This window comes from Colias eurytheme, chromosome 4, assembly GCF_061535395.1.
Source record: "Colias eurytheme isolate Ceu_HAF_F1 chromosome 4, ilColEury1 Martin Lab GWU primary, whole genome shotgun sequence".
NCBI classification, from domain to species: Eukaryota; Metazoa; Arthropoda; class Insecta; order Lepidoptera; family Pieridae; genus Colias; species Colias eurytheme.
Genome location: NC_142983.1, coordinates 1756019 through 1783995, shown reverse-complemented (window position 1 = coordinate 1783995; position 27977 = coordinate 1756019). Strand labels below are relative to the sequence as shown.

Here is a 27977-nt window from a genome sequence, read left to right as displayed (position 1 = left end):
ATATTATAAATATTACAATCACTTTGGTATTTGACAATGGCAAATCTAGCTATTTTTATATCTTGTGATGTTTCTTAATAATTGATTTTTCCTAGAATATATATCTTAAGTACATCTATTAAAATAAATTAAGGCATATTTACTAGGTTAGTATTAGGTATATTTTTATAGATAAATATATATTAAATATAGCGCCATAACTTACTTAAACTTCTATAACACTCAAGTTATTAATTTACTTTACACCTTATGAAGTTAACGTAAACATTACCCTTCTAAAAGTATTTATTAATAAATTGCATAACTTTGGCAATACCAGCACATACAATTAATATTATTGATAAACTAGGATTGAGCGTGATTCTATAAAATTTTCTGAACACATTTTATCAACATAACGAGTTAAAAAATGTCATAAACTTGTTTTCTAGCAACATTGTATTCTATTGATTTTAACCATAGACTATCGTTAAAAAAAACAGTATTCTAATAGTTTTGACCACTGCTGATTCCCTCCACGCAAGACCTGCCGCCTTGACCATTTGGCAAGCAGATCTGGTTGGCTAAACAGTTGCCGTTCCTGTATTGGCACACGTTGCTCAACGCAGGACACTCCTCTGGTGCCACAGACACGCCGTATAATCTTCTAGACGCAGTCGCTATTGGCACCTGATCTTTTATCTCTGTTAATGTGTCTATGGATTCGATTTTCAGTCTGTGGAATTAAATGTATGTATTAAGATATATTTGAGGTTAGTGAGATAAAAATTATATTACAATGATAGTAAAAGTAAAAACTGCTTAAAAGAGAATAATTATCATAATGTATTTTATTTTTTCATTGTTACGTACGTTTTCCAATCAGTCCAGTAAAACTTGTCACCATTGATAGCTAAACCAAATGGATATGAGCAATTTGCGGCTATAGTATCTCTTTCTAAGTTATCTATGCCCACACATCTAATGGTGAAGAGTCCAGCATCTGCATAACAAAGACGATCTCTGACCCAGTCAATCGCTAAAGAATTAGGAAGCTTCACATCAGACTGGTCGAGGAAAACGCCTCTTTGTGTTCCATCCATGTTAGCCCATTCAATTTTGGGACCCGATCGTTTCCAGTCGGACCAGAAGATTTTGCTGTGAACAGAAGAAAACATAATTAGAAAACCTTATATAAGATGTTAGTACACCCGCAAATGTTCATATAAATTATAAAATACTAGCTTACCCTCTACCAGGATGAACAGCTATGCCTCGAGGATTGAAAATGCCTTCCTTCGAAAAAAGTACCTTACGGACTTTGGTATCTAAATTGGCAACTTCAATAGTGAGTTTCTTCGAGTCTGTCCAAAATATATTCCTAGCGGACCAGTCAACAGCAATACCTTCTGGCGATTGGACATCTACAGAAATAATTATTTGTTATTTACACAACAAGGCAAATAAAACTCAATAATTGTTCTCGTATAATGTACTTACCATTAGACAAGAATGGTTCAAATCCTGATCCATCATACAATGCTCTCTTGATAGTATTACCGACGACATCACCCCAATAAATGTGGCCCGTCAAGCAGTCTACGTCTATTCCCACAGCGATCTGATAAATGGCGCTGTTGAATGGTGTGGCGAAATCTCTCTGTGTAACTTTGAAAGGTACCCGATAAACTGAAGCTCCGTCACTTGCAACTAAGAAATTACCAGTTTGTCTAGGGTTAAGCTCGCAAATACTTCCATTGCCGTTGTACCCAGTATTACATTCGCACTCATATCCATCACTAGTTTTCAAACATGATGCGTGAATATCGCATAACTGAGGATTACTGCGGCAATTCATTTCGGGGGTGCAAGTATATCCATCTCCAATGAAGCCTTCTCTACATATGCATCGATATGAATCTTCAACTGGTGTACACATGGCATCAAGACTACAGTCATCGACAATGTCGCAAGTTCTTCCTTGAGGAACACACTGGGAGATTCCTTCACCTTCATACCCTTCGTCGCAGTGACAGTAACTGACCGCGATTGCATCATCGAAAAGACAAGACGCATGTTCAGCACACACAGCTCCGTTACACAATTGTTTATCAGGAATGCAGGCGTCACTCTGATCTTTAATGAAGCCTTCGATACATTGACACACATATTCATTGGTGTTGGGATCTGGTCGACATTCAGCATTGCGTTCGCAGTCAGAATTGTTGTTACAGCTGAAGTTGGGTCGGCATATGTAACCATCGCCGTGATATCCGGAATCACAGACACACAAGAGATCGCCCGCTGCTGTCTCAATACAATGAGCTCCAAGACCACACGAACAGCTTGCTCCAGTTCTTTCTATGCACTCATAAGCATCTCCTACATAGCCTTCTTGACATTGACACTGTCCTTCCTCCTGATCGTTTACCATGTACATTTCATTCAAATACAAACACACTGCATTTGGTGGGCAGTCAGAATCCGACCGGCATCTTACTGAAAGCAAAAACAATTTTTATATTAACAAGAATCTCCTAGTAGAGAGCATACAGGTAAGATTAGAAAATTTTCCTAACAATTCACACATTGAACGTTAACATTCTCTTTCAAATTCCATAAAGTTAACGAACATAACAATTAAACCAAATTAATAAAAAATTTATTGACATTAAGTACCTAAGATTTGAACACTCAAACACTCGAAACTTCCATAGTATTCAGAACGAAACAATATTTAGAATACAAATAAGCTAAATACGTACTTGATGTATCATTATCTGGAGTCGTAATAGGGTCCCTAAATGAGTCGATTCGACACAAATCGTTATCTCTATCGTCCTTGTAGCTTGAATATCCAGGAGGACAACTGCAGCCAAAAGCGTTGCAATCCGGTAATACGTATGTTTCGTTGTAATCGGCTTCTGAAGGCACGGGTGTTGTTGTTTCGATAGGTACATTAGGCTCTGTAGTTTCACTAACTGTAGCCACAATCAATACATCCCCTGTACATTGTTCACCGTTACCGATATAACCTGGATTACATTGACAATTATAGCTGAAAGTATCTTCAGAGAAGATGCAATGCGCATATGGTGAGCAGTTTGTACAATATGCCTTCCAACATCTTTCTCCATCACCAGTATAACCAGCATTACATAAACAAAACGGTTCTTCCGCTGGATTCTCGATGCACTGAGCGTTTGGATCACATACCCTTGCACTGCAACGTAACTTCAAGCTACATTGAACACCATTACCTTCGAAGCGTTCACGGCATCTGCATTGAAATCCACCATCTAGATTAAAGCAATCGGCATTAATATCACAATTGTGGGTACCAGCGGTGCACTCGTCAATGTCAACACATGCAGTAGTATCATCGTAGGTGTACACACTAGTATATCCTGATTGACAAACACATGAAAATTTGTCATCTTGAGGAATACATGTACTGTGGGGACCGCAAGTGCTTCTTCCCTTAATACATGGATCTTCCTGGCCCATTGACGCTATTTTATTACTTGTTCCATATCTGACGATATTTTCTCTTACTTCATAACCTAAATAGTTTTTCGTTGCTTTAAGAGTTAATGGAATTTTGTCCTCTTCTGAAAATGGTGCAAATTTGCACGTATTAAAGGAAAACGTCTGTGAAACCCTTTGTAAATACTGTTGTCCTGTGAGTTTGTTTATGTATGTACGTGTTGATATACTGTGAACTAATCCAGCCTCTACAGTAGTGTACTGCTCTTCAAATTCGATCACTTCTAATCTACTTCCTTTTGCAATAGTTGGCACAGTTCCTCGTATATCCGCTTCAAGAGTGATCTGGTCAAACACATCATGTCCCATGTATTCTTGCTCGATGATAACTCTGTCATTTGTTTCGGGGAAATAGATATCTGCGGTATGGTTGAATTGAGCGCCGGTGAGTTGGTATCCGTTTTTAGCTGTACCCGATGGCATAGCGAATAACCATCCTACGACTCCACCGAATACACTCAAAAGCTGTAGACTACTGCCGAGTGAAGAGGGAGCTTGAGATAAAGCAGTGTATGAACGTCCGTCGGCCACTACCACGTACGCTTGTACATCTACATCATTCAGATTGACATTATTCAAAACACCCTTGAGTTTGCCATGCACTCTAAGAGGTACATCGTTTTTGATGCATGATTTTCCGTTGCCATAAAAGCCATCGTTACACTGACAACAGATTCCAGCAGGATAATCTATGCAGCGCGCTTGAAGGTGACAAACACTGGGTCCACTTTGTGCACACGTGTCAGATTCTTCTAAAATTTCTATTTCATATTCATTGTATTGATCGGGAACAGCGATTGTTTCATTGGGCAGGATATCACCGACGCGATAAACATACTTACCAGGCTCTCGGACATTAGACCATCTGGAATAAAAAATGAAATTAACTAAATCATTTGTATATAATTTGAAGTTATTGATAATTCTTTTGATATCGTTTACTTTAATTTCATTGATGTTTTCAAGAAAATGTAAGTCGAACTTACGATACAACATTTCTGATCTGATGGCTGCCGGAGCCTCGCAATGTGAACACGCGGCCATCCTCAGCGATGAAACCAGCTTGCGCTTTAGCATCAGGCAAACTGCCCGGAGCGGTTTCCTTCTGAATCCATTGTATTTCCCGCTCAGGGTACAACAGTTCCACAAAACTCTCCGTTCCATTACTTATTACAGCGATTTGGTAACTGTTCTTTCGGTCATCACCTCCCGCGTATGTCACGTCAATCCATGTTGCGATAAACACGCTTTTGGGTTCGAAATCGTAATATTCATTGAAGGAGTTTTGAACACTGTCAGCAGCCTTTCGGATGATGTGTGTATCATTTGACTCCTTGAAGTAAACTGCTCCTGACACTGACGTATCTACATTGGAGTAGAAGGCAGCGATAGACGCATAAGGAAGAGGAAACTCTGCGTTCAAAAAGCTTGGGAAGTCTGCTCTGAATGAAATCAGCCCATAATTGTTGACCTGAAATAGAAGATAAATGTTAATATTATATTTTTTTTATTTTTTTTTTTTTGGATTGATCGAACTCAAAATATGCATATTAAGTAACTATTTTAAATAATTAGTTAGTAACCAAATAATATTATGTTTTACAAACTAATTTCAAATGTTCACAACATAATTTGTGATGCAAGGAGGAATAATTTTGATCAAAAACAATATTTATACAAAGATATTATCAGAAAATTAAGCATGAAACAGTGTGACCCCCTTCCTGATAATACGTATATCCAGAGGCGGCTCGCCCTAAGGAGCGCTGGTGCAGTGAACTCCCATAAATAATTATAATAAAATCATACTCCTTAATTTAATTATTAACATTAATTATTACTATTTAAAATCAATCGTAATCTTTAAAACTACTGTTAATACCAATGAATATATCCATCATTCCATCATCCCATACACCTGTATAATACCTACTGTATTATGTAACGCGCGAAGCGGTGCGCTCACGATTGCGCTCCAATGAAAAAAGATTTAGTACATTTCCTAATACGAAATCCAATAGGAGTGAAAGAGAGGGTTTTGCCAGAGCCCTGCGCGTGAAACAAAAGATTTTCTATGGAAAAGTAGCAAAATTCGGTGCGCCGCACCCGCAAACGTTGCCGGTTCGTTTTTACCGCCCGGCAGGACAGCGATTGCGACGTTGCCAGTTGCTACGTCTATAATATAAACAAACACTCGACTCTCGAGTCAACTTCAATGCACGCGCGCGATTCATGCAATTTTCTAATTAAAATTATAAAATACGTGTTGAAATAGCCTGTACTTATCAGTATTACTTGTGAGTGTTAAAATGAACAATAATTATAATGTGGCGTTCATTAAAAAGTGTGATAAAACGTTACAAATTCGGCTTGAATGTAAAGCTAAGGGACCGCCACGGCCTGAACTTGATCTTACGCAAAAATGTACGACAAAAACGAAAACATATACGCGTGTGTTTAAATCTGAACAATATGTAAAAAAAACCGTGGTTGTGTGGTTGTGATGAAAGCAACAACAGATATTTACGAATGTCTTGTCGCTTTAAGTTATATATATTTTTGCACACCAAAAAGAAAGACGTATGTAGGTATTTCCTTTATAAGTAATTTTTTTGATAAATGTACTGCTTTACACCATGTATTTTCAGTGTTTTATTTCAAGTGAACACCCATAAAATTTTGTCACGAGCCGCCTCTGCGTATATCGACTACTAAAGGTCGGTGTTTGCCGTGAGATAAGAAACTTCTAAAATTTCTAATAAATTGCTTTATGCATAATAGAAAACATTCTCCATCATCATCTTCACTACATAGTATAAAAAGTATCTACCCGCTGTCTGTCTGTCCCTATGTATCCTTAGATCTTTAAAACTACGTACCGGATTTTGATGCGGTTTTATTAATATTTAGATTGTTTCTCGAAGAAAGTTTTATTATAATGTGATTAGTCTGAAATTTGTACAAATTAATTTGTAAGACAACGAGTGTGCCGAGGGCGGAGAGGTAGTATAAAATAATCAGGAATGGATTAAAATGCAATATCAGTCAGTGACCGACGATGTCCTACCCACCCACGTGCGCTTCCGTTGCAAATTGCAACTTATCGCTAAAGTTCATTACTTATCACTTGCAAATTTTCGGAATAATCGACTATCATACACATAAAAATGTGATAGAATATATTTCAACGAATTCTTAGCTTAGCAAATTATTAGTGTTTAAATTGAGTGAGTCAAAAGCTTTCTTGATACTGAAAAGATACCAGGCAGACTCCGTCCTCACTGGGATCAGGAATTGCCATTTAATAAAAAGAAAACATATATTCCACTGATAAAACAGTCATCTAATTTAATTTATAGGTTTTTAAATTAAATTATTTTAATGATGTTAAATTTTGCGCAGAATCTTATTAAACGTTCAGTTAGAAACAAAATGATTTCGTTTAAACCATTGCAAAAGGTCACTTCAATTTTATGTATGTATGCCTTAGTCATGTAATTAATCATACTAACAAATTAAAAGAGTAGTCATTTGAAACTATGTTTTAATGTTATTTCGAAAGGGAAACAATTAGACTTGTTCATTGGAACAACCTTGAATGTGTCATAAATTACATAAGTAATTCAGATAAAACATAAAATATACTTAAATGTATCTTGATAATTTTCTCTCATTATTTAAAAATTGCAACGAAAGCTTTCATTAGATTTATTCTACACTAGCTTACGCCCGCGACTCCGTCCGCGCGGAAAAATTAAGAAAAAATAAAATTTATTTTTTTTCTACGTATTTTTCCGGGATAAAAAGTATCCTATTTTATGCCCAGGATAATAAGGTATAATTGTACCAAGTTTCATCGAAATCGAACCGTTAGTTTTCACGTGATGCCTTCACATACAGACAGACAGACAGACAAAAATTTTTTTAATCACATATTTGGGTTTGGTATCGATCCAGTAACACCCCCTGCTATTTATTTTTTCAATATTTTCAATGTACAGAATTGACCCTTCAACAGATTTATTATATGTATAGATAAACAGTTTATTATTTCCGATTCTTATGAATATATTCTTAATTCTATTGCATTATCGAAAAACAATAGGTGCCATAGAATTAGGAAGTTATTAACCACAAATGAGGCCTGTTGTTTATTCAATAAAACTCATTGTTACCGCGGCCGTTGATCTAATTGAATTTGTTTATAATAAATTTAAAGTATTTGTGGCACGTGGATTGGATTGAATTATTAATGAATGTCAGATGTCACTAAAATCCAAATCTATTGGCTACTGAAGTCCGAACTAAGTACAAATTTGGTAAAACTTCGCTACGATCTACTACCAAAGAGAAAATTGTAATCAAGTTACAACGTACAAAAGTTCTTGTAACGATTACGAGATTACTTACATATTAATGTTTTACTTATTATTATTAAGGTAGAGGATACTGAGGATAGAAAAAATACTATAGTTTAATAAGTGCCTGAGTACTTGTTAATAATTATCTTAATAATTGTCATAATTTAGGTCCCTTTTTATGAGATTTTAGTGTGAAAGCAAGGAAACTTTTTTTTATATAGGTACCTACAAATCTTGTATGTTTCTTCATTGCTTTTTCCAGGATAATGTACCTACTGCCAGATTTTATAACATGTGGCATCCTTAGAACTGTATAAATTACACACAAAATGAGTATACAGTTTAAATTAAATCATTAATCAAAAATTATCTGAACTTCAAACTTTAATGAGATAACACGAAAGCTGCTGAACTTTCAAGTACTTAGGTACTCATCAAAATCGGTTCACTTAGTCGAATTTACGGTTTACCATTGCCTAAATGTAACATAATATCAAAAAAAAAAACTTCCCCGGTATTAAAAGTAACTTAAGTTTATGTTTTAAACTTTAAGCACATTTACATTAAAAGGATTCGAGCGTACGCCTTTTATCATAAACGCCATGCAAATTACAAAATAAGAAATAAAATTTTAAAAATTACGACCATCATCATCATCATCATCAGCCCATATACGTTCCCACTGCTGGGACACGGGCCTCCTATGAGGGTACAGGCCATAATCCACCACGCTGGCCAAGTGCGGGTTGGCGGATTACGACCATCGATATAACGAAATTACGACTGATTCTCTATAGAGTAAACTTTCATTGTCTATTAGTTTAACCACCTAGTTAAGTAGCATGACAATAATTTAGAAGACACATTTATTTATAAATATTCTTCCAATATACTTTCTTCTTTTCTATTTAATTTTTACATATTTAGAATTATTATAGAAATTAGGTACAGTAGGTAGGTAGGTACAATTTACACGAATTAAATATGATCGACTATTTAAAAATACCGATCTTCAGGCGATACCATTCCAGATTAATAGAATGTGAAAAAAAATTGCATTAGAATCCACTCAAATAAATAGAAAACAAATATTATCAAAATTGTTTCACCGCTATATAAAATTGTATACATGAGGAAATTCGTGAAAATCTGACTTTTAATATTAACTACACAATAATTTAATCATTAATTCCTGACAATGCAAATTCGACCATCATCCATAATCACTTCACACAAATACTCACAAAGACGCTTTCATAAGTCTCCCCGAAGAACACGATGGGCACATTCAGGGGCACCTCAGTGGAGGCAACATCCGCGCCCCGGGGCAGGGTCTCGTCGAGCTCGGGCCCATAGGGGTAGAACTGGTCGCGCGTTATAGCGCCCGCGCATGTCACCAGCCACAGGATCGTCGCGACCGTCCACATCGCGAAGCGTCGGAGACTACACTAGCCTTTGTACTAACTGATGGATCGTTGATACGTTATTTGCACATCGAGATATATTACTAGAGAGGTTATTCCATACAAAAACATTCCGCGCGGCCGATGTGGTGGGGTACGTGTGGAACGAGCGAGGCGTGGCTTCAAGTTCAATGATTAAGCAATGCGTGCAGATGCGACACATTGTGCAATCTGTTTACTCGGTACTATCTGGTGGTACTGATACTAGGGAATTAATAAAAAGAGGATTTTATATTAAACTATGTATTTTAATTTCCTTTAAATAATATCAATTTAGTAAGCTTTTGTCGTTTTGTGTAGTAATCAATAGTTTTATCAGTTTTTGCTTCATGATGTTATCGAATTTTGGAGTATTGGTTTATAATAGCCCTAACTAAATGGATACGATGATTCAATGTTGATGGCGTTTACGTATAAGAAACTCACATTTTGAAAAATCTCACGTGAGATTCGAGGATGGGGGAGAGGCTTGAATAAAATCTCACGACATCTCACCAGGGGGGGAGGGAGGGGCAGAAAATTTAAAAAAAAAACCTCACGTAATTTATGGACGCCCCCTTACTCGATCACAATTTTTGTAACGAATGTGAAAGACGAAACAATAAATACGCAAAGTGGCTTTTACTATAAACGGAACTACATTTAAAAATATATTTTATTTATTGAGTTATAAGGTTGCTTCCATTCTGTTTATTTACATTCTCAAAAACATCAATCGCCGCAGAGGCGGCTTGCGACAAAGGCGGCTTGTGTCAAAGGCCTCGGCGATATCATTTAAGAACATAATATACTTTAGGCAAACTTGTAATAAGATCTATTTTACTTTCTTATTAGTCCATTTGACAAGGATATTGGGTAAGATACCTATTGGAATAATTTTATTATTATGTATGTAGTATGTACTTATTAAATCCGCGAATAAAAAAAAAATTAGTCGCGAATATAGAAATTGGGTCGCATTTTTTTAATCCGCGAATAGTGAAAACGCAAATAAAGGAAGCGCGATTAAGGAACTTTTACTGTATTAGTTTCTGTGAATGTTGTGTTTATTTGTAATTGTTGTGCATAATAATTTATAAATCCTATTGGAACAACTGTTGATGAACCTTTTTTTAATAAATAAAAATAGGCAAATAAATAAAATAACCTACCGTTTTACTTTGCGTAGTCGGGTAAAAGTATAAATATTTAGGTACTACACCACGGTAATCTTTCCTAGTATATATTGTATATTCATTATTCATAGTTAAAAAATCCAGTTGCATTTTTTTAACAGACTCATCGATAGTGTCACGTCTGTGCTGTTAGTCTATGAAAAATGGCGCGAAACGCAGAACGCGTGGTGATTTTTCGCAAAATGATAACAATATTAGTAAAATGCATGACTTACTCATAATAAGGAAACTTACTGGTGAAAAGTCACTCCTCGGGCTTTGTTTGTATTATAGGAACTGTTAAAACAATATCTTAGCACACACGAAGGCATTTTGAACAGAGCAATAACACGTGTTGACGCGGCAAGCGGGGAGCACAGTCCGGCACAGACTAATGAGACTCGTGACTTTTGCCTCTAGCGCGTTGTAAAGAGAGTGTAGTAGCGATCGCCTCTCCAGTACGTAGTACATATATCTCGATGTATTTGCATATAATTTTTCTATTTGCTTTTGGCGATGTTGTTTTTGGGAGTTTAGGTTCAAGATGCGCAGCGTTTGTTTATGTTTAATTTTTATCATAATATTTTTTTATTAGTCATTAGAATAGGTAGAGCAAAGAACAATCTTGTATAACATGTCTTAAGCATATCAATAATTTAGACGAAAATATTCTTAATTATAGCAATTTATATGGAATTTTTTATATCAGAAAAAATTGCTCACTATAGAGTTTCAGTTCTATTGCTATATTATATTATAGGTGATAAATATAAACTGTGGGGCAACAGGAATTAACATTTTACGAGTGTTGAAATGAAAACTGGGTTAACATTCCGTGACAAACACTTCTTAAGAAAGTTTGTTTTATGGCTTTTGAAAAGGGATATGGGATCATAGGAAGAGCTTTGCAGAATTGTGTAATGTGTAAGTCGACATAGTCTTGCCAGGAATTAAAATTTACGATAGAGCAGAGAAGTTAAAAAAAGTCATCATAGAAATGCTAACTACAATAATTTTTCAGAGTTACTTAAAAGAGCTATCGCACCTAACAGATTGCGAAATACGAAACAAAGAGTTGGTATGTAAAGTTGGTCAAAAATAAATCTGCTACCTTCTGAAATTTTACATTGATTATCGAAATATAATGAAACTATTAATAACTATTTATTCTTTGTAATAAAAAACTCCTACTACTCCTAATAGCTATCTACGAAATCGGTTAAGACGCTAATTATTAATTAAAGTTTTTAATTAATAATTAGCAATTAATAATTAGAAATTAAATAATTAAAGTTTTCTAAGGTGGATGGGAATCTAACTCGCAGGGATAAAGAGATGTAAAACTAATATGTATCATAAAGTGGTAATGTTTTTAATTTTTGCTTTGTATGACGTGTGATCTTTTCAAATCTTGGAAGTACTGATCCATACATGAAAATTCCGATGATAACCGCTACTTTTTTATCCCAGGTCAATGCGGGCGAAGTCCTGGCAAGCGGCTAGTATAAATTACAATTATTCGTAAGGGTCGCATCTATACTATTATAAAGCTGAAGGGTTTGTTTGTTTGAAGTTTGAACGCGCTATTATCAGGAACCACGGATCCGATTTGAAAAAAAAAATTCACGGTTATAGTCCATTTATAAAAGCTATAAGTAGGATATTATCATCGTAACACTAATAGGAGCGGAGCAATGCTGGTAAAACCGAAGGGCACAGTTAGTATAATAGATAGAGGTATCTTTTGGTTTTGAAGCATGCTGTAAATATGTAATAAAATTGTAGACTTTACATCTTAAAACTATTTGATATAACAACATTTATTATTACTTGTTTATATTTATAGAAACTTTCTATTTCAGACTTAGTTTGTATCCATCGTGTTATAGGTCAAATAGATTAACATCATTTATAAATGTACTCATCATCATTGGCCGTTTACGTCTATTTCAGACGATTATCGTAGTCGGTAAGGAGTCTCTATCTACTGCATTTCTTACGATGGCTATGTAGCCCAATACGCGATGCACAGGTGCGCCCACATTACGGGAAGGTTGCAGAAACCACGATCAGACTTGGTTTTCTAAACTGGCTGATAGAAGACAAAAACGACACGCCCAAACACAACTACCTGTCTCCGCTCAACTCCCTGGAGAACACAGGTGTCCCAAATAAATGTACTACAGATTACAATATACCTAACTACTGAATCGATGAAAGATTAATAAAATAAATGACATGAAATAAATTATATTACACAAAAATTTACAATATAGGTATAATTTTACCTTATACCTAACTACATAGTTATATAAATTCTGAAAGATAGACATAGTGTGCCTTTGCATAAAAAACAAGCATTTGCTTGTTTTTTATTTTTGTTTGTAATTTGCTTCTTTCAAAGAAACAAATAGTGATTCACAAGAGTTGGCATAGGTCAAGAAATCATTGGGAAAATGGCTACAATTAAACAATTTAAAATAATTGTGCAGGAAAAGTCAGTGCTTACGTATTTGCAAGTAAATTTTACATTTCGCCCACGCGCTAAATATTTAAAAGTTTAAAAATATCACAGCATCGAAATACATTAATGCCGAAATTCCACAATTGCATTCATCGCAGACGGATGTTTCGTTATTATTTATATCAAAACTATCTACAAAATTTTACATGATTTGAAAAGATAACACGAATCCGAAATCTTATGTTCGGATTCCTAGCCGGTTTGGTGGTAAGAGGTATCAGGTATCTACTATGCTTAAAGCTTGAAAGTTTTGATATTACTAGTAGGTGTAACTCACAGTAACTAGTTGTTTTAAAAAAAATTACTAGTAGGTAATAGACCGGGAGATACTGACACAAAATTTCGAGTCATTTGTAACAAGGATGGCGTTTCTACAGGGGTCTTAGTACGCAATGACAAAAAGAAAAATGATGGTGTGAACGCTGGTACCGGTGGCTTAGTCGCGTGGGCGTTTGTCGAACTCGTCGGAAAAATAGCGAAAGTCAAACGATTTGTAACACAAAAATTTTAGAATTTACCGATAGCCCATAAAAAAGGAGTAGGCGGTAGTGTCATGCCATACTTTTCCGGTGTGACTTACAGCCCGCCATACCGATGCGAATGTGTTGATTTAAATAAAACAATCATTCAACCATTTGTACCAGGCTAACTTTTGCACAGGTAACTATCGTCGTGCAGCCATTTACGAAAATCGCCATGCCATACTTTTCGGACGATTCCAAATGGTCGCCATACCGCCGAAAATCTGCAAAAAAATTTTATTTCGCCAAACTTTTTGTACCAGTATTGCATTTGGATTTTTGGAGAGTATTTGATAAAATGTGACCACTATTATATTTGCCATACTTCTAGTAGGGGGGAAAAGTGCTGTCATACTTGAAAACTTAATTTACTATTAATTTATATAAGTGAAGATTTCCAACATATAGATCTTTGAAATTTTGTATTTATATTTGTTGATCCTCAAACTTACAGGAAAAATAAGTGCCATACTGTTACAAATCGTTTGACTTTCGCTATTTTCCGACGAGTTCGACTAACGCCCACGCGACTAAGCCGCCGGTACCAGCGTTCACGCCATCGTTTTTCTTTTTGTCATTGCGTACTAAGACCCCTGTAGAACCGCCATCCTGTTACAAATGACTCGAAATTTTGTGTCAGTATCTCCCGGTCTATAATTTATGAAAAGTAAATATGGAATATATAGAATTGTTAACTGTTATAGTTTTTATATACCTATAGTTATAATAATTGATAACGCTGAGAGTATTTTAAGAGCATGTACCTGAGGCGGCAGTAGGAAAAATCGTAGATAATTTTTGTACATTGAATTATCGCAATACAAGATACAAGTAAATGTTTGTGAATGTCAGGGGCACGTTTTTACACCGATAGCGATAACGCGTTGGTTGGTCAACGGCATTTGACCCGCACCTTTTTAACTAAATTCTATTCTTTCTTTTTGTATTTACGCATATTTATAATATAGACGTAGTCATACGTGAAATAAGTAAACTCATAGCATATTTCAGCAAATTTCAAAGAAATCATCCAGTTTCAAACGGATAAAACAAGATAGACCGGATAAACTCTTTAACACAGAAGACGTGTGACAGAAATTGTACGAATTTCTAAAATTTATTTAGTAGTTTTAGTATCAGCAAACTCAAAAATTCTTAGATACAATACATTCGTAACTAACCAAATATTGTGGATTTGTCAAAATAATTTCCGCATTATGTCACCTACCTACCTACCGAAAAGCAAGCGATGCACATTTTTCACAAGAAACCTCACAAAAATATTAAATTAATTGCAAGCGATTTACAACCTAAACCTTAGAATTTAAATAAATTATATGGTAAGGTAATGAACCTCTACATAAATTCTTGCATAGAAGTTAAAACTTTGTCAATTGTTTACGAATGCCTACACAAACTATATTGTTGATAAGAAAACAATGCAATAAGAGCAGTTCTCGCGAACCACATTATCTAATGTACTTGACTGTCCTAATTACATACGCCAGTTAGCATATCTAAATAATTCGTAAATAAACAAATAACTGGACATACTGTTGTCCTAAATCTTGGGTAGCAATTTGTAAAATATTTAATCACTAACAATTTATACTTAACCCCAATTATGTAATGTTGTATAGATGACAATGTGTTTTGTTCGATATTTTATTTAAATTCAATACTTCAAATAACGATAGGAATTGTGTACATTTTGTTATTTTATTTCCAAGGACTTGCATGCGATGGATGGATTTTTATTTATTATTCGTTAGATGCACAATAAACGTTTTATGGCTTGTACGTATCTTGTACGTTATATTTCAAAAGATAACAGCGAAATATTTTTATTCAGTGGCCTGACTCTACATTTCCTATACTCCTATAGTAATATCATAGAGCATCTACCATCTAAATTACCTTTATTTGTAATTTATTATATTCTTAGAAGGATTAAATTGTCTATTTATAAAATTTGGTATAAGTAGGTAGGTACTGTATTTACGCACTGTTTGAAATCTAAAGACTAAAACCGAGTTGTACCTAATAACAATTTTGTTATTAGTGATAAATAATAATATTTGTAGATACCAAATTCGCAGTAAATCGGTCTCGACCGTTCACCCGTCTGATAAATTAAGTGCGAAAATATCTTCCAAAATACGTGAATATATCAGATGGTGGGTCGGCAACCTCGTCATGCAGCGGGCCTGGCAGCTTGCCTGATGCTGCTGATAAAGTATGCGATCTTTATTTAAAAACACTAATAATTCGCAAAATACTCCTGTGGGAAGTACGCATAATTATTGTTATTTTTGTGTCCATGAATACTGCAATCTTCTATCCAATTGTTGTGTCAGTTTCAACGTCAATCGTGTGTTTGGTCATCGTAATATAAGTATCTACTTAAAAGAAAATTCGAAAACATTGTTTTGATGTAAACATTGGGTACTTAGGTAGGTACCCAATGGAATAATTAGGACTTAGGTCCTAATTACTCAGTGAGAAATCGTATCAAATATTTAATAATAATGCAGTATAGATAGTTATTCTAAAATATAGTAAACCTACTAATTATTATACTTGTAGCAGAATAATACAGTAGCAGAACTTGCCCAATAAATATGTCATATAAATAGGTCTATGTCTTTCATAATACTTTGTTAATATAAATGTTGAACTATCTTATATATTATATAAAAATGAATCGCAAAATGTGATGGTAAGCGCATAACTCGAGAACTGCTGAACCGATTTCGATAATTCTTTTTTATTATATTCCTTGAAGTACGAGGATGGTTCTTATGTAGAGAAAACGTAAATATGTACCACGGGCGAAGCCGGGGCGGACCGCTAGTTTAAACATAAAAATAAGTAGGAAAACTTAATAATATACAAAATGTGAGAAAAATTTGTCGGGAGGCTCGTCAACAACAAATTTTTCAATTATTTCTGTGTGTGCTGCAATATAAAACGAGTATTCTACGTATTTATTCTTAACGTGTGAACTAATGGAAGAGTATTTTGTAATTCTAAACTGCATTGTAATTTAATTTTCTCATAAATTATTACACATTATATTGTAACAATTACTCAATATTGCCTTTATAAAAATTGTGACTAAAAATATTTCTAGTTTCTACTACTAAGTAATATTATTTAATAAGTAAATTATATCTATGGTGTTGTTTTTGTTTTATCCTTATCTATATTAATAGACTATCTTTACACTTAGATAATATTATCGATAAATAATAGATATCACTTTCATTCATACCTACTTAATGAATGAAATTAAAATGTTTGAAATAGATAACGTCTATTAATTCATAGGTCAACATAGATCAATATCATTCACATTAACAATTTAATTTTCTTGATTGTCATGCCTTTTTTTTACTCAAATATGGGCTATGTAAATATTTTGGGGCATCGTAGAAGCGAGTTAAAAACTTTTCGAACAGAATAGAACAGTATTTTTTTTTCTAAAAATAAGTTTATTTTGTCGTCGAATTCTGACTACTTTCACGGCTAAAACATAGATAGCGCCAATTTGGATGAATTTGGAAAAGTAATTGAAGAGCGAGAGTAGAACATGGGAAAAATATGTATTATTGAGACAAAAAGGAAAAACAACGTAGTTTGAAAGATTTTGTCCACACCTGAAACCGCGGGCTCAGCTAGTTTATTATAAAGAATACAAAGACGCTATATAGTAGATATTAGTTATGAAATAATATTATATTGATACTTTGTCGGCGTCATAAACGTGTGAATATGGAAGAAAGTTATCACGCATTTCGTAACAATTGAAGGTACCATAATTATACAATAACCTATCGCAGTTAACAAAAACGTCGTGTCGTAAGTATTTTGTATCATTGTGTAATTTAATATTAATTTTATATAAATAGGGCATTGGGTTAGCATTTAATGTCAATATAAAGTGCATACTTATCAAATAGTTCAACATGCGGACCAAAACATTGTTGGTTTTGTGTTTACAAGTTTTGTTTTATGAGGTAAGACATTAAAGTGTCCCATTGCCTATAATAGTGTTGTGTACGTAGTGGGGTATTTTTCTAAAGTGACCCAAGAACGGATGTACCTTCTCTATTTAAAGTAAATAGGTCCTTGAACTATGATTTCATATGATTAAAATTAAGTTATATATAGTTTTCCTATTGTACATTTTTTAAATTTTATCTGAATTGAATATACAATTTTAGTGATCACGATACTTTAGTTAAATTTCGACTACTACAGTAATTTAGTACTAATTCATATATTATGTATTTTCTTTCAGAAAACTTGCGCGCAATGTTACACATACGGACCAACACGCATGGAACGATACGGAATATCACGGAAAAACCCGTACGCGGTTGCCAGAAGCAGTTACCAAGATTTAGCGCCATCTAGCGGTTTTAGCGGGCAACTTTTACTCGAAACTTTATCGAATTTACCGCCGCCATCATTTAGTATTGTGTCTGACGGATTGGTTATAAATGGGGCAGTGTCAGTCTCTGGCACTTTGCCATTCGTCAGCTCAGTGGCAATACAGGGAGATCTGCCAGTATGCGGGATGGGAACTGTCGACTTTAACTCTGCCAGTGGCATACAAGAGATGCCAGTGGCCAGCAGGAGGGACCTGGCATTCCCGTATATAATGCCGTATTATTAATTATTTAAATGTTGTTGACTAAATATATAGCTATTTTCGATTGTGATTCTTTTATTGGATTTTTTTTAAATATTCTTAATTTATTTTCGTAATCATTTCACTAAAAATTGTTTATGTAATCGTCGCACCCAAAAGGATTCTGATGCACCAAAAATGTCAAAAATAAAACAGCACATACAAATATAATAATTATTATTTATTCCATACATCGATAAAATTTTAATACTTAAATAAAAATATAATCTCATAAGGAATTACAGAGAACAATGTCGAATAATTTTAATACTTTTCGCTTCTAAAATATATTTATTTTTTTACATCAATATAAACTTTATTTCGATGCCAATAAGGCGTATTAAGAGCACATTAAAATATGCAAAAAACTTCATGCAATATATATATAAGAAATGTGAGTGAGTATTGTGTTTAAAACTCTATAAAATTACATAAATGCATACTCTAATTTTATTTCAAACTAGCGGTCCGCCCCGGCTTCGCCCGTGGTACATATTTACGTTTTCTCTACATAAAAACCATCCTCGTACTTCAAGGAATATAATAAAAAAAGAATTATCGAAATCGGTTCAGCCGTTCCCGAGTTATGCGCTTACCAACACATTTTGCGATTCATTTTTATATATAAGATATTGGATTTTAACATTGAATAAGTCATAAAATATATTATCTTAATGTATAATTCTTGACTTGAAATTTGTTTTACAAATATAACAGGAATCACAATATCAATGTTTAAAAAAAATACAAATATAATAATTGCTTGGCATAATGAAAGTCTAAAAAAAATTTAAATTGAAAAATGCCAAATCAAATAATATTTAAGACAGTTGACATTAGTAATTCCCGCCATATTTATAAAAGCACAGACAATAAATGATCACAGATAATTAATAGCAGTAACCCTCGTTCTGATAGCACCACTCCGGTTCAAGTGACTCCGCCTTGATTCCCATACGTGTCAGGCGCTCTCTGTAAATAATAGTTAAATTATTTATAATTTAATGTTATACAAGTATGTAGTTATAATAATTGTTGTTTATGTAATGGGAAAATTCTCTAAAATAATTATTAAATTGTTATGTTGGTTTGAGCACAGCTAGGCAAATTTCCTGTGTGTTTTATTTCTAATTTATAATTATCACATTGAAAGACTCTCTGTATGAAAATTTATGAAAACTAATTTATTATTTGGAACGAATTTTCTCTTCGCGCGTTGTGAAAGGGAGCTAGACGGAAAAAATTCTCACGAAAAGTTGTAACGACACTTTTTGCGGTAGAAACACGTGCACGGTGTGCACTTGCTTCTCTGTCTGTCTCTCTCTCATAGAAAGCAAGTCAGCTATTTTTGAAACTTCGTTCCATCCGGGTGTCACTTGACACCTCTCAAAACTTTTTTTTTAATGGAGAATGTAGATTGTAGATCCTTGAATGTTGATCCTTTTGTGACATTCTTATCTCGAAAGCCAATTATTTTTGTTCTGTTTGACCAGTAACGCGTAGCCATTCAAACTAAACTCTTTCCCCACTAAGCCTGTTCCCCCACTTTTTCCATTTAACCCCCCCCTCCCCCCACTCACCGCACATGCAGTATCCGTCTCTCAGCAGCAGCCCACCCCTCGCCGGGCTCGGCCCACAGTCTCTCGGCGAGTGCTGCGGCTCGCGGCCACAGACGCGCGTCTAGTGTTGATGTGTCCGCTTGCTCTGACCATAGAGCTGCTTCACCGCCTGTACGGAAAAAAATTAAAAAATTGGTTGTCTGTAAAGTCGGTTTACTGACGATAGTTGAACGTGACAACGTCCGATTGTGCTTCTTTGTAGCTCGTTCCGCGATCTCGCTTGCACTTCAAGCCTTACATGGAACGCCTCAGAGCGAAGTAACGCCGGATGAGTCATATTTTTTCGTGCGTGCAGCCGTCAAAAATTAAAAAAAAATGTATGCGTGTACTAGTACACACGTAAGAAGTGAAACTTTTTTATGACCTTAAAAATGTCACGAGTATGGCGTAACGCAAAAATGTCACGCGTACGGCGTAACGCAAAAATGTCACGCGTACGGCGTAACGCAAAAATGTCTTTCGTACGGCGCAACGCAAAAATGTTACACTAAATTTTTGTCCAACCCCGATAAAGAAGTTTTCACTTCAAAAATCGGGTGTTACCACAAAACTATTTAAACACTGTCCAACTTTAAACCAAGGATCTGTCACTTTAATAGTTGTATTGTGAAATACGAAAAACCAGATTAATGAGAACCCGCGCTTAAAGTTAAACCTTTCTAAAGTTTTTTGTAGTCAGACAGTTTGTGTCTAGCGCTAAGTGAAATGTAGAGCGGATTGCTGATATATTGCTGAGATTATTATTGTCACGCCCATGACTGGCAATATTTTTTTACTTCTGCGCAAGCTCAAGTCACTGTTAAAAAAAACTAATTAGATTTTTTTCGATGTATATTATTTGACTGATTCATTTTATAAAAGCCGACGTCATAGCTCAGTCTCATGACCTGTTTTTCGCGAGTCTTTCAAATAACTAAGAAAAAAATATTCATTTTTCTATCTAATAACGCTTTGAAGAATATTTTTTGGTTGCAAACCTACTCGTTTAATTATTGCACTTACCAAGGATTTGATCCTGATACTGAGCAGCCATTTTTTTAGGACTGTTATCGTAAACCTTCTGCCAGCCGATGTATGGAGAACACCAGTTGTTGCCTGAAATTTGTTTTATATTATTATTGTAATACATAATAATTAATAATTGAAAGTCATGATGTAATATTAAGTAAGTGATTACACTAAAATAAACAAAAAAAATGGTTGAACATAAAAATATTCATTGTTATTAAATTACCTATATCAACGACATAAAAATTGAAAAAATTACAATTTTAACTTTCAAGTTTCAACTACAAATATAATTTATTTTAGAATTATCAAGTTTGAACTTTGAACTTAAAATATAATTCAAAATGCCAAAAAAATCTTTTTTTTTTTTTTGCCAAATTTTATAATTTTTTACAGTATCCAAAATTCATAAGTACTAAAAAGACATATTTATTGTGTTTCTTACCAGAACCAACCCAAGCTCCATATCCACAATCTAAGTATAGTGCATCATAGTTAGACATGATAAGCCTGTAGCCCTTGCCAAGGAGACCCTTGATCTGAGGGTCCACGCCTGTGGTCCATACCTGGAGAATTTTTTTTTTCACGTTTCAAAACGTATGTATGAATCAATCATCGAACAATTTTTAACAATTCTGTACGTTCGTAAATAATTATTAAAAAAAATCCCTATCATTAGTCATCAGTAACTACAACATCGATTTATTTTTAGCAATTACGGGGCGTTTTTTTTTTTTCATTTTATTTAGAAAAGATTTATTTACAATACTCTCAAAAAAATAAACTATGTATCTATGTAATTGCTTCGCTTTTAACGTTACATTGTTTTTAAGAAATATTCCGAAAAAAACGCAAATATATCGTACAAAAGTGTAATATTACCTGAATGATATAGTCGTCCTTGTTGAGGAAGTTGTCTATATGCGTGTAGTCTGTGAGCGTGCTCGTCCATAGGATCAGTGGTAAACGCTTGCCGAAAGCCTGTAAATTCATTTAAAATTAAATTCTGAATAAAGGTTATGAATATAATATTTTGATTTATTTACTATTACATTTTTTACCGTTAAAAATCATTAAATTTTGTTGTATAGTTTATCAGTTACAATCGAGAGGATTCTCCGAATCGAGACTCTCCGCTCCCGGAGTGCTTTTAGTCTAACTACACCTTTCTCCTTAAATCAGTGGCAGCAACAATCAAAACTATCCACGGTACGGCAACGCCGCGTGACAAACTCATGAGCGGCTGTTGCGACGTTGCCACTCCGTCGATAGTTGTGATTGTTTCTACGCAAAATGTAATGCATGCATTCGCATTCGTCTTATGTCATCAATTGGCGAAACCGTGCACATAGAAGTACTAAAGGAACAAATATGTACACCTTTAGCTACCAGCTCTTCTGGATATCGTCGTTGGCCTATTTAAACTGTGGATAGATTTAATAAATGCAGTAACATTTCAATTTTAAATTTGTCTTCTATTTATGTTGTTAATTTCTTATTAATTTAATAGACTACCTTCTTTCGGGTGTTATGTTTTAGGGTAGTGTCGTTTATGGTTAAAAGAGCCCGATTATGGAGCAACAATAACACCCTATTAAAGTCCTATATATTCTGAATATAATATGTATTTCCATACAAACCTTATAAGCCTTATCCTGCGCTTTCGTCTGGAAGTAATTCCAGAGCTTAAGGAAGGAAGTCTTGTCCAGGTCCCAGCGGTTCTGCACCATGAACTGCTGGATCTCTTGTGATGTGTTCCAGCATCTCTCGGACACCTCGTCACCGCCCATGTGGAACAGGTCCGGGTGGAATACGTCTGGAATGTGGAATGTGTGATAGTTTTTTGTTGAAACTTAGGTGATCGCTAAAAATATATATGTTACAGTCCTTAAATATATATGTACCCTGAACCAGTCAATATCCTTATTGACGGTTATTAAGGTTATTGACTAAGGGCGTCGGTCAATATCCTTATTGACTGATTTAAAGAGCAGACATTCAGTCAATATAGGTTTTAACCAACCTACTGAATAGATTTTAACACTTAAATCTTTCTGTTAACTTAAATGTTTCGGCAAGTTAAACAATAGCGAGTCGGTTCTGGCGTGAGGGTCGCAGTTCAAACCTAACCTAACCTACTGGGTCGAATTTGACACTTAATTAACCTTTCCGTAATGGGCAAGTAAAACTCGCTATTGTTTTACTCACAAATACGGAATATCATTTTACCCTCATATTTAATAATATTTTGTTTTCCTACCCTCATGTAAGAATGTAATATAACTCACCAGCCATATCTGCGTAGATATCACCTAGCACTTCATACAGTTCCTCTCGAACGGGGTTCAGTTGACCGCAAGGTGGCTCCACACAGATGGATGCCCAGGGCTCAGCCTGAATTAAACAATTGGTTTCATAAAAAAATACAAAAACATATCTTAAATACACACGGAACCGAATTGCACTATATTTACAATCACTAAGACACTAAAATGCCAACGTATGAAGACGCGACTAAACATAGACTTTACGAACTTCGGTATCATATTTTAGTGCCTCAGTTCTTGATAGAAACAGATTTTTATTAAAAAAATTGACACTTGCAAATGACTAAATTTCCATACAATTGAAATACCTTAAAGCACACAGTGAGGCCAGTATCCTGCCATCCCTCTCCCACATGCGCAGGCGCATCAAATTCCGGTAAAACACGCACACCGCGCTCTAAACCGAACTGTACTACTTCTTCCATTGCGTCGCGGGTGTATACCTGGAAAAGGAACATTTTTTGACGTGACAACGTCTTATAATTCGATAGCCGGCTGCACGCACGAAAAAACATGACTCATGCGGCGTTACCTCGCTCTGAGGCGTTCCATGTAAGGCTTGAAGTGCAAGCGAGAGCGCGGAACGAGCGACAAGAAGCACAATCGGACGTTGTCACGTTCAACTATCGTCAGTAAACCGACTTTACAGACAACCAATTTTTTGTTTAAAAAAATATATTTTTTACTAATCTCTGCAACAGAAATTTCTCATTGAAAAAAGTATTATTTGTTTACTGATCTTTGCAACAAGATCCGTCCTAACTTGCATTAATCAGGAATATTTTTTAACTGAAACTTCTTTAGGCGCGTTGAGAGTAAAATTTCAAGATCGCGTCACGTCATGGAGTAAGACGATTTTGTTGTCTGAATCTTGCAAAAGTATTTTCACTTCAGACACGTGTGATCGGCACACACGCTCTATTTTTTTCCATGACACACTTAACAATAACATAGTACTTGCTATTTTTATTAATACTTGAACTTTCTATTTCATTAAAAATGTTTTTACTACCATTTTTTTTTTTTTAATTTCTCATTGGAATGTTAAATGCCATTTTTATTGTCTATAATTAATCCATAAATAAGACACATCAAGAACACTATACTGTAATGTCTATATAGTATATACTAATATTTTATTATCATTTTAATAGCACATATTATTGACACTTACCTTGCTGGGGCTATAAGCGCCATATCTAGTCAAGTTCGGTCTCCTCTCAGACACAAAGGGGAAACTCTGACTGTCTGTTATGTGCCAGTGGAAGGTATTCAGTTTTACAGCTGCCATTGCGTCTGAAAATTATTAATAAGTTTTTATTTTAATCTGAAATTACTCTCTATTTTTAACCGACTTCAAAAAAAGGAGGAGGTTATCAATTCGGCCGGTATGTTTTTTTTTTATGTATGTACATCGATTACTCCGAGGTTTCTGAACCGATTTACGTGATTCTTTTTTTGTTCGATGCGGGATGGTGTCGAATTGGTCCCATAAAAATTTTATTCGGATAGGCCCAGTAGTTTTTATTTTATGAGCATTTTTGTCTGTATATTTGTAAATGTTGCAAGTGCAAGTTTGAAGTCGGTTGTTTTTAACGCAGTTATCACTTGTCTTAAGATATTTTTTTCAAAAACGAAATATGCAATAAGTACGGGATGGCCCAGCTTTTCAGTATTTCTGTAATGATTCCTTGCTAGATCGAATATTTGTATATTCGATCTAGCAAGGAATCATTACGCAATTTGTAGGACAATATGTCTGTTGAATTACATAAATATTAACTAAGTGAAAACAAAAAAATCAGCTGGTTAGTACTTAATCATTTATGATGACCTCGTTATCGATATACACATTGGAAAGAGGAGACTCTTTGATCAAACCATAGATTTTGTAGGACAAATATTTTTTCGAATAAAGATATCATCAATATAAAGCTACTCACGGAAAATTAGCACGATAGTAATCACTTGCAAAAATGGGCGAAGGATCCTGGACTATATTCTTTATAAATTTAAACTTAGTGATTATCTATCTATTCTAAGTAATTTATTTAAAAATAAAGCAATCTATCGACAATCGAAAAATGATCGATTAAAATAGATATCAAGTAGAATTCGCGGAATATAATACTAAACAGGGTGACTTGATATAAGTGTAATAGTTTTAAATGGTTGAAGATGTAAAAGAAAACTTGTGTAAACAAGTTAAACTGTACAATTAATATTTTTTAAAAGAGTAGGTACTTGGGGTGTGCTCTACCATAGATACTGAAGCCAAAAATATAGTTTTTCCCACGGGAACTAGGCGGGTTTTTCGGGCGAAGCTGCTGGCGCAAAGCTAGTTTAATTAATATAATATCATAAATATTATTTCAACTTACCAATAGTAGCCTTAATAGAGTCCACAGTAAAGTAATTCCTCGCAGTATCCAAAAGAATACCTCTGTAGGGATACACTGGCTTGTCCGTTATGTAAATATCCCGGACCATCTGAAATTTAAATTAATATTTGCTTTTTCAGTCTTTCATTTGGGAAATAGATTTTATACAAACATAGGTACTTTTTCTAATAGATTTTATATTAAAAAAAAACTTTTTCTAAAGGTTCCATTACTTGAATTGTTTTGATATAATGATTTTTACGAACGGAAATGTTTAGTATCACGCCTTAGGTAATAAAAATTGACTATTACGTCACTATTTTATACAATCTCTATTTAAAAATTCTCAAGTGAAGTTGGTAACGGTCTCCAATGAAATCTCTATAAGATTTTCATTTTACGTATAATAAAAAATAAAACAAATAGATCGAGATGGCGGTATTTTGGCAAGGCAAACTTGTTATTTGTTAATAATATTTGAATCATCCATAGGTATTTTGAAAATATAATTATCTTGACTTTATGATTTTAATCAACCCGAAATCAAACACAAGGAAACAGTCTAATTGTATTTTTAGCTGTATTTATCAACAGTGAGGATCGAACCCAAACTCTCTGGCTCAAAAGTCAGGGTTACCAACTGAGTGTAAGTCTTTAAAAAAATACAAAAAATTAAACCTAAACAAAAATCGATTTTACTATGGTTAAACCACGGCTAAAAGGATGATATTCATTATCGTAAATAATAATCAATGTAGATATGCTATAATTTGCAGATAAGAAAATATTGCCCAACATCGCATAGCCTAGATAAGAAAATATTGTAAAATTAGTGATGTATGGGTTTTTTATTACAATTAGTATAGGTACAAACAATATGTGTACATGACCACCGAGCGCCCCGATCGGGCCACGACACAATAGATTTTCTATTGTGTCTGTGATTCCGGGGACTGATGGATTTTATGACGGGTGACCATTTTAAAGTGTGAATTTTGTGATTTCCCATAATAAATTATAGAAAACAGTTAGTATGAAATTGGTAAATAACGATTTTGAAGATCAAGTTATCAACTATCTTATATAGGTCATTAAGATTCATATTTTACAATCCAACATAGTCTGCTTGAATAAAAAGTGAACGTGAGATGAGAAATCCACATTTTTCATAAGTATTGAGTATTGACTAAAATATATATGTACCTATAGGTGGCGAAGGTACCCTGTTAGATTAGATTATAGATAAGCTGTTGATAGTAATGTGACGTTAATCCTATTTCCTATAAGTTATTAAAACCTACTTTATCTATAAATCAATATTATCAGCGATATTGTATCTACTTTCATATTCCGCGAGCATTCAGGTTTATAAAAATCACAAGTTCATTAACCCGAAAAAAAAAACATTTAAACAAATTCCTATGTTTCTCATAAAAAATACATTAAAGTAAGCAAAACGAATAAACAATATAATCCGAAATAACATATCCCACTAAATATGCCATCGAGCGAGCCGTCCTAAGCAAATGTCCCCATCAAATTAGTATGCAAATAAGTCGGAATAGGGTCAAACGGGTACGAATTATGAGCGTTATCAAATGGAGTTTTTGCTAAGAAATCGGTTTATTTTGGTCCCAGGACGAATGTCAACCAATTTGCATGTTATGGCAATGAGGCGTGATGTCAGCGAACCCGACCGGTTTGAAGCTTGTTATGTTTCGCGTCAGATCAATCGGTTGGATATCTTGGCTAAGGACGAGCGTGTTTAAACAATTTATTGGTAAAACGAAAAATTTTAGTTTACATTTGCGATGTAAACAATTTTTTTAATTTTTTTATTCTTAGTTTTTGCCGACGATCAACATAACCAACTTACTTATTATATTTATGCTCTGCCCTATTCCTCTCCTCAAACTAACTTCCTTTCGTACGTCTGGTTGTCTGGAAGAAATCGCTATTTAGCGATAAGACCGCCATTTGTTTTAATTTATAATTAGATTAAGTTCCCAGTTAAGTTTTGTCAGAGCAATAAAGTATGAATAAATAAATAAATAAATAACCAAAAAAATATTGTTATCATCGATCTGTATTATCAGTTAAAGCCATTTTAGGTCACAAACCATGCTAAATAATCACTCACTCATATACATAAATATTTGTACAGACACGCATTATTTCGCTCTTTGTCAAATAAAATCGATAAGATTTAAATTAAGGATGTTATTTTGAACTAATAAGGGTAGATACGGACCCTATACAATTGAAAATTCTCTTTTGAAGATATAATTTATCATGATATAAAAATTTTCACAAAAACAGTCGCATGAATAATTCCTTTAATTGGACTGTACATAAATGGGGAATGGTCCGGGAGCCAGCAGCAGATTTTATGACCAAG

At 34.3% G+C, this 27977-nt stretch overlaps 3 protein-coding genes across 5 annotated transcripts in view; 1 reads left to right on the top strand and 2 right to left on the bottom strand.

Moving 5' to 3' along the window:
- Positions 1-54: 54 nt before the first annotated feature.
- Ndg (Nidogen) lies at positions 55-9322 on the bottom strand. The gene is made up of 7 exons (XM_090120331.1): positions 9131-9322; positions 4512-4996; positions 2745-4390; positions 1480-2478; positions 1229-1403; positions 853-1137; positions 55-715 (listed from the first exon to the last, which is right to left on the bottom strand). Exons 1-7 carry the CDS (start codon positions 9311-9313, stop codon positions 487-489), a joined length of 4002 nt encoding a protein of 1333 aa, XP_089976457.1. The 5' UTR covers positions 9314-9322; the 3' UTR covers positions 55-486.
- An 8094-nt stretch (positions 9323-17416) lies between these two features.
- LOC149908751 (chorion class B protein Ld34-like) lies at positions 17417-18269 on the top strand. The gene is made up of 2 exons (XM_090120329.1): positions 17417-17567; positions 17852-18269. The coding sequence occupies exons 1-2, from the start codon at positions 17517-17519 to the stop codon at positions 18227-18229; spliced, it is 429 nt and encodes a 142-aa protein (XP_089976455.1). The 5' UTR covers positions 17417-17516; the 3' UTR covers positions 18230-18269.
- An 818-nt stretch (positions 18270-19087) lies between these two features.
- The window catches only part of Hexo1 (beta-hexosaminidase 1), a 33064-nt gene continuing 24174 nt past the window's right edge, over positions 19088-27977 (bottom strand). For all 3 annotated transcript variants that reach the window (XM_090120325.1, XM_090120326.1, XM_090120327.1), the window contains exons 7-16: positions 25580-25688; positions 24373-24494; positions 23507-23641; positions 23160-23265; positions 22512-22687; positions 21754-21852; positions 21317-21437; positions 20866-20958; positions 19825-19972; positions 19088-19216 (exon numbers count right to left, since the gene is read on the bottom strand). In XM_090120325.1, the coding sequence (XP_089976451.1) occupies positions 19135-19216; positions 19825-19972; positions 20866-20958; positions 21317-21437; positions 21754-21852; positions 22512-22687; positions 23160-23265; positions 23507-23641; positions 24373-24494; positions 25580-25688 (1191 nt within the window). In that variant the 3' untranslated portion in view covers positions 19088-19134. The remainder of the gene's footprint in view (positions 19217-19824; positions 19973-20865; positions 20959-21316; positions 21438-21753; positions 21853-22511; positions 22688-23159; positions 23266-23506; positions 23642-24372; positions 24495-25579; positions 25689-27977) is intronic.